The sequence below is a fragment of the Callithrix jacchus genome, chromosome 6 (assembly GCF_049354715.1).
Source record: "Callithrix jacchus isolate 240 chromosome 6, calJac240_pri, whole genome shotgun sequence".
NCBI lineage: Eukaryota > Metazoa > Chordata > Mammalia > Primates > Cebidae > Callithrix > Callithrix jacchus.
The window spans coordinates 89490834-89503549 of record NC_133507.1 but is presented as its reverse complement, the minus strand read 5'-3'; the positions used below and the strand labels follow the sequence as shown (position 1 = coordinate 89503549).

Genomic DNA, 12716 nt, shown 5'->3' with positions numbered 1-12716 from the left:
ACCGCTTTTGCTGAAACAGAAGTTCACTCTGCTGAAGAACTTCTTTTTGAACAACATAAACTGACTGTTCTGCCTAATGTGATTATGAAATCCACACACAAAACACCCAAAACTAGAGATGCTATACCTAAAGGGCAGTCATCTGAGAGAGCTGCCATCTACGTTTGGGCAACTGTCTATCCTCAAGACCCTGAGCCTCACTGGGAACCAACTGGGAGAACTATCACCCAACTTTGTGCCTAGGGCACCAGATGTGGCAGATATTTCCAAGAACCAGATTCAAAGTATACCTGATAACTAAGACAGCTGCAGGTCATCAAACTCAACCTCAACCAGAAGCAGATATCTCAGGTCTCAATAGAGATATCTTGCTGTCCTTGCCTTAAAAGTATTCACCTGGGAGAGCTCAGCATGCTTTCACAAAGCATCTGCAGTGATTATCAGATCTGTTCCCTTGCTGTGGAAGGTAATCCTTTTTGAAGTAAAGAAACTTCAAGAATTTGAAGCCTATGATAAGTACATGGAGAGGTTCATGGCCGCCAAGAAGTTTGCATGACATTCTCCAGGTCTGTGGGAACCTTACGGGGTAATTATTTAGAACCTGTTGGAGTGCCGCTGCTTCAGAGGCTCCTGTTGTCAAGGGTATCTGCAATAAAACGATACTCCAGGAGATTATGTTTTACTCAATGATATTTTTTCCCTTTCAAGGCTCTTCTCAACTAACCTAAAAGAAAGGAAATCAAGAGACAGAAACACCTCTTCATTTGAATCATGGGTATGGCAGTGAGCAAGTTGGTCTTCAAAATCATCATTAGTTTGGCATTAAGAAACCAGTAGATAGCTGCTATTTTTATGGTGAGAGAGTGCTGCCTGGTAACAGAATTTTCTAACTCCACACTACAGCTTGAGATTTCATTCAGTTTCAATATGTGAGCTTTCACAAAGTCAGTTGCCATTTCATTTCTATGTTAACACTTCATAAATTTATGAAATTCCAATAATTCATGAGAGGCTGGCATGGTTAATCTAAGGATTTATGATTGTATACCAGTCTATCAGGTCAACTGCAGTGTTCATACTTGGAATTTAGGATTTACATAAATATGTGACTGTTTGTCTTGATTTAAAAAAACTATGCTTTGTCAGAGAAGCACCAATACAACACTAAGAAATATTCCCCAAGGCAGCAGTAGCCAATTTGGACACCTTATTGATAGAGGGCTCTGAGGAGCTAAAACTATATGCAACACTTACAGGATAAGAGCCATTTTAATAATCAAGATTTTCTTGAAGGTTTATTAGAAATAATGTCTTCTTTCTGGGAATCTTCCCTCCTTTTTGTATTTGTAACTCTACTAATCAAATTGCCTATCAATAAACTCCTGTTATACTATTTTAAAAACAAGAAACAATAAACAAAACAAAAAACTATGATCAAATAAATTTGCTATGATTTTCTCTTGTTAACCTGTCTTTGTTGTAGGAGAGTTATCTATGACCCTTATGATGGGGAGGAAAGGGAACACCTTCTTTCTGCCCGTATACTTCCATTCTAAGCTGAGAGCAGAGGGGTCAATTCCCTTAGGAGAGTTAACTTTGTACTTGGTCACCTGGATTTAAATTAATGTTAGACATTAATATTACTCAATTAATAGAGTGATATTAATTTAAATTAATATCACTCTAATATTAGACATAAGATGTTATTCATTTCATATGGTATGTAACCACTCTAAAACACTCAATCATTTTGTCATCTGAAGCCAATTCTCCAATAATGATAACAAGTGTGTCTGTGGTCAATATTTCATCTATTGTTTTTCCATCTGAAACATGTAGATGAATGAAATGACTATTACCATCACAACAAATTGCTATTTTTCAGGCTCTCAAGCCAATTACTTTGTGTAAGAATATTGAAGAAGAAAGTGTAGAATAAATATCTGCTATACTTATTCTCTAGGACTCAAATTTTAATGATCAGAAGAAAACTGCTGCAAAAATAATTACAAACAAAACAAAAACAAAATTGAAAATAAAAGATTAAAATAATATAATCTCTAAAAGAATATATTTATTAACTGTATAGTATTTTCCCAGAATTGGACTGGATATTACATAAAACACAAGAGAAAAGTCTATAACCTGATTTGTAAAATGAAGGTTTATTATTTTATTGGAAGACAAGAAATAAGGGAAGAAAATATCTAGAAATATAAAATAGCCAATTAAAAATGTGATAACATATATACAAGAACAATATACCCCAGACATAGAAAGAAAAAATAGAGAACAAGGATATTTGGAAAAAGATTTAATTAATGAAAAAAAGACTTGAGACAGTCTCAAAAAATATCCAGGATTTCTGGAGATAAAGTGAGGAAAGTATAATCTATGTGTAAAAAACAACATGAATAGAAATTCATAATGTATGGGTTCTTAGCAGTCTGATGAAGCATGTGGACTCCTCAGAAAGTTGTGTTTTTTAAAAATAACTTTTTATTTTAATTTTTGTGAGTACATAGTAGGTGTTATAGTAGTGTTATATTTATGGGTTATGTGGAGGCCTGATAAGATAAGAAAGCAATAATGTGGAAGGGGCTCCAGGTCGGGGAGAGCTTCAAGTGGGGGAGAGCTCCAGGTGAGAAAGAACAATCATTCTGATAGATGGTTAATCTCATCATAATCAACAACCTTCTTGTTCTGTGGGCACAATGATCTCATTCCACAAGTAGCTCCCTCCATCACAACGATATAAAATGTCCTTCCAGCCCCTGCCTCTTTACAGACAGCTCATTCTCTGCTGAGCTACCTGTTGCAACCTTGCAATGTATTTTCATACTTTCTCTAATGAACCTGCCATTTTTTTTTTTTTTTTTGAGATGGAGTTTCGCTCTTGTTACCCAGGCTGGAGTGCAATGGCGTGATCTCGGCTCACCGCAACCTCCGCCTCCTGGGATCAGGCAATTCTCCTGCCTCAGCCTCCCGAGTAGCTGGGATTACAGGCACGTGCCACCATGCCCAGCTCAGTTTTTGTATTTTTAGTAGAGATGGGGTTTCACCATGTTAACCAGGATGGTCTCGGTCTCTTGACCTCATGATCCACCGCCTCAGCCTCTCAAAGTGCTGGTATTACAGGCGTGAGCCACCACGCCCGGCCATTAAACCTGCCTGTCTTTAACTACAACTGTCTTGGGAAATTTCTTTACCCTCTGTGCCACTGGCCCCAGTTACCTTACAGGTTACATGAAATATTTTGATACAGTCACGCAAGGCATAATAATCACATCAGGGTATCCATCACATCCAGCATTTATCCTTGTATAACAAACAATCTAATTATACTCTTAGCTTTTTAAAAATGTACAACTAAATTATTTTTGACTAAAGTCACCCTATTGTGCTAGCAAATACTAGAAAGTTTTTAAAAGTACAAGAACAGAATAAAGTTTTTCAAAAAGTATAGATAAGAAAACATATTGAAATGAAACATATTTACTGAAATTAAATAATTTTTGAATATAATCACAAATGTGTTTACTTATATATTTATCTTGATGGCATGAAATTCAAACTTTATTTAATACAGTATTTATTTGATATGGTGTTCTTTTTGTCTTGGAACAAGTTGAAGAGATATTCCCCCACAGAAAAGATTTTATTAGTGTATTCGATAATAAGATCCATCAGTGGGTCTAATGAGTCCCATTATTGAATTAATAGTGGATTTCAAAGCCTGAACAGAAGTCATATTTTGAGATATGGTGCAACAACTATAATGTGATATGAATATGTCTGTTACTTCTATTGGCAAATTCATAGTTGCTGCTAATGACTTCTGTGGTCTGTGGCATACATTCACAGTAAAAAGAAATGCTAACTTTCAGTTCGAAGTTAAAATAAATCTATAATATTTTCCCAAACAAAATTCCTGGATCTCTTCAATTCTATCTATGAACTTCTAGGTTTCCTGTGGACTCAGATCAAGAATCTGGAAAAGATGATGGGAAGCAATACTTCTTTAGACACCCTATGGGTGTGAGGCACAGTTCCTTTCATGCTATTTTTACAACATGCTGTAAGCAAGAAATGGTTATAATTGACAATGTTACTTGAAAAATGAGAAAACTGAGGTTCAAAAGTGTTATGTAACCTGCCTAGGGTCACATAGAGAATGAATGTCAGTTACACAATTAGAGTTTGAATATCATAATCTAAAGCCTTTGTTTGCCTTTCCCACTGTGAAAAACCACCTAGAGAATCCACACAATGTTTTAAATAAGCAGTTAAAAGATGAACACAGCCAGAGCAAGAAATTGTTTTCAAGAGCAGTAGAAATAACTACTGGGAATGTGGGGCAGGAACCCCTAAAAAAGCATACACAGAGAAACAAAGCAAATGCTTTTGCACATGCAAAAACAAGCCCATTCGGGATCCGATCATGAAATCAATGTTTCAGGAAAAAATAATCTGATGGTAACAACTCAATGGATTGCAAACGTAAGAATTATCATATTTTCTCTTCAGAAATTTTGTAGTATGTCTAAAATGACACATTATAGTTAAATGCTTTATCTAAAATTAGTTGAATCCTTTTGTTAATTTTCTGAAGCTGTTTTGGGAATTTTTTTTAAGATATATTCTTAAATATAGTAACCCATGCAAAATATCTACTTACCAACACTTGTGCAACTTTCACCATCTACATCCAGCTTCCAACCTTCATAACATGAGCACTTGACTGTGTGCTTGTGCTGCTCACACACTTGGCTGCACTTTAGATGATTGCTACAATAATCCACGATTTCACATGTTTTATTGTCTTTGTTGAGTTGAAGTCCTTCAGGGCAGGAACAGACAATTCCTCTTCCAGGAACAACAGAACAGTGGTTGCTACAGCCTCCATTGTTCAGTGAACATTCATCTATAAAAAGTGGGGAACAGATTATAGGTCTTCTCAATTGCTTTCCTCGGTTAAATGCTAATCATTGAACTCAATTCTCTAAGCCTACAATTAGCCAGGATACTATAAATGAATATAAGAAAGCCCTATTTGGATTTTTTATTCTTCAGGGGTTGGTATAGAAATTATGACAGAATTCATCCAAAGGCCAAATTTAATTCTATATGATATGAATTTTAAATGGAAGATTTTCATTTCTGTAAAACTTCAGAATATAGTTTGCTATATTCCCCCACAGCTGTAAAGTGCGCTCAATATTTCTGTTATGACAGGAAAGATTATGCTGAGCCTTTTGGCAGCTGTGCAAAATCATTTGTAGAGGTCTTCCACAAATGATGCGCATGCCATGATGATCTGAATATCAGACATATCTTGATGTTAATAAATTAACAAGCATATCTTTATACACATATGAATATATATACATAATATCTATATACCTTTTGCAATATTTGTACAGTCTAATCTGGAGTTACAATGCAGAATTGATTACTTTGTCCATTAATGACTGCAGGAATTTATCTTTAAGTTAGGTGAATTGTACATTGTGCCTCCTATGTTGGTTATTATTATTCATACAATGATGTCATGGAAACATCATAAGCAAAACACTAAAAAAAAATTGTCCTGGTATCTTGGCTGAAACAGTGGTCAATAGTATTGGTTACATAGATAATACGATTAGTTTGTAAAGAAAAAGATTATCTCTTTAAATAGCATTTAAATACATAGCTGTCCTTTAAATATATTTATTATTCTGCTTTATCACCAAATTGCAAGTTCCATGAGGGTATAGAAATATCTATTATGTTTACCAGTGTATATCTAACATTGAGTACCAAGTTAGAAATATTTGATGATTTTTTTTAAAGTAGCAAAATTGTCTAAAAGCAGATGTTGCCCTGAAATTGATTCAGTATTGTATACTTGAGAAAATTTCAATATGACATGCTGATAACCTTGAAGAAAATGGCAGATAATTGTCTTTGAAACTATAACATTACCTACCACTGTGTACCGTTAGGTACATAGAAAAAAGGCCGAAAGAAGCTTTGTCTTTCTTGGCTTTAAAAATATTTTGAAATGTGTTTCAAACTCTATTTAATTGTGTATGTTTTGAGATGTGCTAAAAAGACTATTGTCTAATAATTGGTAAATTGCAGTAATATTTAGTTACATACTGCAAATACTTCTGGCTTTCTATGAAAATGTATCCAGCACAAAAATTGGCCTGAAATGTAAGGCTTTAAAAAAATATTTCTACAGTTTAAAAGCTCTATATGGGTCAACTCTTCTTCATATAATTTTTCACCATCAAAGAAGCTATAGTAATAAGAAAAGGAAAATGATTGTATTAACTGTTTTCTCTAACAATTCAATTCAAGCTTGGTATTATTTTAGAAGAAAAAATAGATTCAGCTCTTGGTTCTCCAAATATGTTTGTTCACCCATAATCATAAGCATTTCAAAACAGCAGTCATTTCAAAGTATTTACCACATTTTAGTTCAATTGACATTCTTTTTCAAGAATATTACTGTAAAGAAATGTCACTGTGCCCAGGAGGTAAAAAAGACATTGTTACAATGCTTTTAGCTTATTTCAAATGTCACTGTTCTCTCAGTACCAAAGTGTCTCTTTCTAATACTATCTGTAGAATGAAGTCACAGATTTTAGGTTAAATGAAATTCACATTGAAATCTGAAATTGAATAAATACATTTAATACCACTATTTGCATAAGTAGAACCTGTTAATTCTTACTTAGGCCTAAACTTGTCATTTATCTTGCAACTTCTTTAAAAATTTTTTATTACCTGACAGACTCTCTCCATGACCAAACACTAGTCAGGATCCTCTAAGTCCTCTTCTTGACTAGACCTTAGCCTTGGCCTATAAAAACTGCAGACTCCAAGCACAAATGATTCCATCCTCCTGCCCTTACCTCCACCACCCCTCCCCATGCCTGTGGGCCACAAATACATACTAGGAGACTTGAACAATCACTAGCACATTGTTTAGCAGCTTAAATGTGCATTCCCTAGAGTGACCCCAGCCCCTACATTAAATTGACTCCCTGAGAAACATCACGGTAATAGGCAGATAGGCCCTGAACCTCCTCTTGGAACAGTTGCTTTAGAAACCTTGCAATTATAAATCCTTTCTCTGTCTTTTTGAGATGTAAATCTTCTACTACTCAGAACTGTCTTCTAAGGAGCCCAGAGCTTTCTCTTTGAAATGCAAACATCTGAGAAGTTAACTCTCACTCTCATTCTCCCTCCCAGCCCAGTGGGTACCTTACTCTCACTTTCCGCCACTGCCTCCTACCACAAAGATAAGACGGGTCTGTTTTCCCCTCCAGTGAAGCATCAATTATCAAAATCAGATGGTCTAATCTTGTGGACCAGCCCCCTTAGTCCCCTTAGTGCCTTTTCCTTAGAAAACCCCACCTTTAAAAGTTTCCAGTCTTTAGTTTCAGTGAAGCTGAGCTCAGTTCACACAGGAGTCTCTTTTCTATCACAAGAGTTGCTAATGAATAAAATCTTCACTTATTGTTTGACAAGTTAGCATCTGGCTTTGTTTATCTTTGACATATTCTTATAGCAAAGATCAATATAACTCCATTTTAAAGTCTATTTTTTTGTTTCTTAAATGGAAATCCTTTATCTTTTGAAATTATTCTTAAAACTCCCTAAAATTAATCTCTTCACTAGAATTAGAAGATTTAAATTCTTGGGTTCTCCTTTTCCTTATATACATTGCATATAATCCTAGAAAAGGCAATTTAATCCCTTGACCAGTATTTGCTTTTTGTTTTTATTGTTCTCTTCATAACTTCACCACTTAAAGAATAGGGTGTGTAGTTCAATATGCCACAATGCTGCAATTAAAATAGTCTTTTAATCTTCTCTGGTACTTCCACACCAAATTTCTTCTTATAATCCATTTCAATCTCTATAATCTTTTGATATGTTTGGGCAAAACTCTTTAAGTAATGACTATATGGCTAGATAAGAAGTGGTTTTCAATTCTGAAGTAGACAAATGAATTAAAGAGAATTCCCTCATTACTCTTCTACTTTCCCAACTGGGAAAGTGAAGAATAGGAAAATAAGACTGTGTTTCCTTATTTTCTTCATTTTTCTCAATGGATGTACTTTATGTCTTTTGCCTTTTATTTATTTCATTTAACTTGAAGGATGGGGAAAAGGTAGAAAAGTACTAATATTTTTCAATAGCTGTAGCATCAGGCATTATTACCATGATTACCTAATACCATTGCCTCTATTCTAATTATAAGAAACCAGCATTTTAAGAAATAAGTCACCTACTCAAATGATTTAATTGAAGAAAAGAATTTAAGCTTGTTGAAGTCTAGAGTTTTTCCACCCATTCTTTTTTTCTTTTAAGAGTATTGCTAATTCCTTTTAGAATTGTATTTATAACCTTCATGAGCAAAACTCTCATCAAGCCATTCCACTACAAATAACAAGCTGGGCAAGAAAGAAATGAATACAGAAAAATGAAGTTTGTCATATTTTATTTATAATTTTTGCTGGTTAATTTTAGTTGTTTTTCCTTTTTCTTGGTCTGAATCTTTTTGTATAATTTTAGCCTTGTTGAATGAAGACTGTTGCATTCACTGATTCAAGGTTATTTTATAAAATCACGACTTAAAAAAAAGACATTTTGACACATATGTTTAAAAAAACGTTCTTTGTTATATCACTCAGTATGCTATTAATGCTCATTTACAGTCAAAATATAACTTTAGGCTTCAATGCAGTTGTCTTTTCTACTTTCATTCAGTTAGCTTCATTATTTCCTAAAGTCATTTTCTCATAGCCTCAAGTCATCTCATTATTGGTCTTATCATTTTGTAAACTGTTCTTTATTGCTCTATTGATGTCACCTTCAATATTATCTCGGAAACACATTTTAAAAATCTCTTTGCTAAATCTCTGATCTCCCCAAAGAGAAGGAAATGTAATTTTCTTTTGTAGGTGCTGGTTGGTAAGAAAGCTTGCTAGCCAGTGGGATATCAAAGCTCATTGAAATCATCATTTTAACTAGATAAAGCATACTAAAGAAAGCTGTTGTATGAGGACTGAAAACTGGAGAGAAAATTATGTCAAGTTGGGTAATATTCAATTGGTTTTGTTATCCAGTCTCTTTCTCTTCCTAAAAATCAGTTTCTGTTGTAATGGTAAGAAGGCATATCAAAATATATAGGGTGGTGGTGAGCTCTATCCCATAGATGAGGAATAACAAGTTTTTCTTGTTCTCTGTGACTCACTTAACAAATAATCAGTTCAAATGGGGGAACAGCATTGGCCACCCAGAGATCTAAATGATGAACACAGCTCTAAATTAAGTACTTCTATATAGGCTAGCTTTTTCTGTGTTTTTTTTCAGAAACTTCTGATGACATTTAAAACTTTTTCTATACGTTAGAGTATCTGAAAAATGTAGATAAGTTTCACTGCTAAAGTGACTTAAAAGTTACATTTAAAGGAAATGAATCAAAAGAATGAATGCCACTATATTAAGTAATAGCAAGCAAACTAAAAGGTTGTAGTTTCCACAGAGAAGTCAATGCAGTTAAACATGTAATACCACAGAGATCGCCTTCATCAGAGCCATCAGCACAATCCTTTTTCCCATTGCAAAGTTTCTCTGGCTGCAGGCAGACTGAGGTGTCATTAGCACAAGGATACTTGGGTGGTCCACACAAGAAACTGTCACAATCATCTTCATCTGACTGATCTTCACAATCAATATCTCCGTCACACACCCATGCTTTGTTGATGCATCTCCCTTAAGAAAACAGAAGTAGCATGTGTTTGATTTTTGTGATTAGGTCATTGTAATAATGAGTAGCCATTATTGTCTTCAGTCACAGGCAGAATTATGTGTCTTTAGCAAAAGAAAACAAAATCTATTTGCTTATTATTTGACAGTTTATTTTCATGACAGCATTTGAATATTTCTTGTCCTGGTCATTAAAGTGATCTTAGGGTTTGAGCTTTTATATTTTCTTTAGTTTCAAGTCATTGCTTGAAACTATATTACATCTCTAGAAAGAGAGAGAGAGAGAGAGATAGAAGATTTCTGTAACTAATTGAAAGTTCAATCACAAAAATAAAAGCAAATTTTAAAGATACATTTGCATATCAGTGCTTATATCCCTAAATTTAGGTAAATGCCTTTGGTGCCTGTCAGAAACCCAAATTCAGGTAAATAACGTACTTTAGCAGGAGTGGTTGTCCTTCTATTTATATTTATAACCTCAACACCCTAACTCCCCACTGGACATATTTACATGCCCTCTTATAAATAAATATCAAATGGCATCAACCATTTTGGCAGCTAACATATGTATAGACAGAATTTATAGAAATTTTTTATTGTTTCTAGCAGAAAAAAAGAAAATAATTATTGCTTAGTCAGCATTATTCAACAGTAACAGTGTGAAACACAAAGAGAACAATTGTCATTGTTGTCATTTTTTTTGTTTGTTTTGTTTTGTTTTGTTTTGTTTTGTTTTGGGATGGACATCCCTCTTGTTACCCATGCTGGAGTGCAATGGCATGATCTTGGTTCACTGCAATCTTCGCCTCTCGGGTTCAAGCAATTCTCCTGACTCAGCCTCTCAAGTAACTGGGATTATAGGCATGTGCTACCATGCCTGGCTAATTTTGTGTTTTTAGTAGAAATGAAGTTTCACCATGTTGGTCAGGTGGTCTCAATCTCCTGACAGTTGATCTACCACCTCAACCTGCCAAACTGCTGTGATTACAGGCATGGGCCACCAAGTCTGGCATTGTTGTCTATGTGAATGGTTCACTGAAAAGTTTTCTCCTTTCCAAATTGTCTTTCATTTACTTCTAATTAATTATGCTTCCGAGACTATACAACGTTCAGTTGTAACATAAAATCTTTCTCTTTTTTTTTCTTTTTTTTTTTTTTGAGATGGAGTTTGGCTCTTGTTACCCAGGCTGGAGTGCAATGGCATGATCTTGACTCACCGCAACCTCTGCCTTCTGGGTTCAAGCAATTCTCTTGCCTCAGCCTCCTGAGTAGCTTGGACTACACGCATGTGCCACCATGCCCAGCTAATTTTTGTATTTTTAGTAGAGACGGGGTTTCACCATGTTGACCAGGATGGTTTCAATCTCTTGACCTCGTGATCCACCTGCCTTGGCCTCCCAAAGTGTTGGAATTATAGGCATGAGCCACCAGGCCTGGCCCACATAAAATTTTTAAATGTACCTAAAGATAAATACTATTGACTGACTACATACTAGATTCTTATAAAAATCAGTTGGGTAGGCAGGGCACGGTAGCTCACGCCTGTAATCCCAGCACTTTGGGCACTTTGGGAGGCCGAAGCATGTGCATCATGAGGTCAGGAGTTCGAGACCAGCCTGGCCAACATGGTGAAACCCCATCTCTATAAACATACAAAAAGTTAGCTGGGCGTGGTGGTGCGTGCTGTAATCCCAGCTACTTGGGAGGCTGAGGCAGGAGAATCACTTTAACTCAGGAGGTGGAGGTTACAGTGAGCAGAAATCAAGCCACTGCACTCCAGCCTAGGCTACCGAGTGAAACTTCATCTCAAAAAAAAAAAAAAAAAAGAAATTTTCGCAAAAAAAAAGGTGGGGCAAAAATAAGGGAAATGAAAAATATTACACTGTGTATGTCCAAAAGTCATTATGATTTTAAACGTCTTCTCAAATCTTATAGGCAAGGAATTTTAAAATAATTAAAATATAGGGGCAAAATATTTTATATATAAAAATATATTAATAATTACTCACACTATTATATCAAATAAAAAATATATAATATATTTCAGTTCCATAGATATGGATGAAATATAATATTTCAGTTCCATAGTTACAAAAATACATTTGATATTCAACGTTGTCAATATAATCATATAATTATAAAATCATTAAAATTACATAATAATTACAAGAAATTAAGAATTCAAAAATAGGTAGCTAGTTTCAAAAATAACATAAAAGTAGATTTTATATCTACAGAGAGCATATACTAGAAGAAAAGGCCAATTAAAATTTTACATACAAGAAAGTATTTTGGGTTAAAATGCACAAGAACTATATAACATTTATACAAAAAAATTTCTAAAATTAAATTCAAAATTATACAAAGAATATGAAAAAAAAATCCTTGAATAAAGATACTGTTTTGTCTTGAATAAAATTAGGTATTACTGTAAAGACACTAAGTTTTTTTAATTTGTATAATTCTTTCAAAATAGTAACAATATTAATGCAACCCTACAAGTTTATTTTAAATTAAAGAAATAAAACTACAAAAATCATTCATAATCTTAGAAAAACAAAAAACAAAAAAAACCCAGAGGCATCTCAATGAGTAGAAACTATGTATGCCAACTATTTAGAAGTAGTTTAAGATAATAGTAGCTAAAATACTTTTTATAAATGAACATCAATAAATATATCAATAATTAAAGGGCACAGAGACATTAGAAATAGGTTCATTTATGTAGATGGTATATATATATATATATATTATATATGTATATATAAAGTTGACAATTGAAATAGTAGAGAACAAAATTAATGATGTAGTATCACCTCATTAGCCAGTTTGGAGGATAAACAACAAAGCTGAATCTTCACTTGGCTTCTTATGCTATGACATATTATAGATATATTAAAGAGGTAATCATTTTAAAATAAGGATGATAGAAATACAAATATTAA

General features: G+C 34.0%; 1 protein-coding gene across 4 annotated transcripts in view; it reads right to left on the bottom strand.

The window, feature by feature from the left end:
- The window catches only part of LRP1B (LDL receptor related protein 1B), a 1941900-nt gene that overhangs the window by 673890 nt on the left and 1255294 nt on the right, over nucleotides 1-12716 (bottom strand). For all 4 annotated transcript variants that reach the window (XR_013518953.1, XM_078327882.1, XM_078327883.1 and 1 more), the window contains exons 22-23: nucleotides 9577-9777; nucleotides 4679-4924 (exon numbers count right to left, since the gene is read on the bottom strand). Coding sequence is in view for 3 of the 4 variants with exons in the window: in XM_078327882.1 (XP_078184008.1) it covers nucleotides 4679-4924; nucleotides 9577-9777 (447 nt within the window). In the remaining variant the exon portion in view is untranslated. The remainder of the gene's footprint in view (nucleotides 1-4678; nucleotides 4925-9576; nucleotides 9778-12716) is intronic.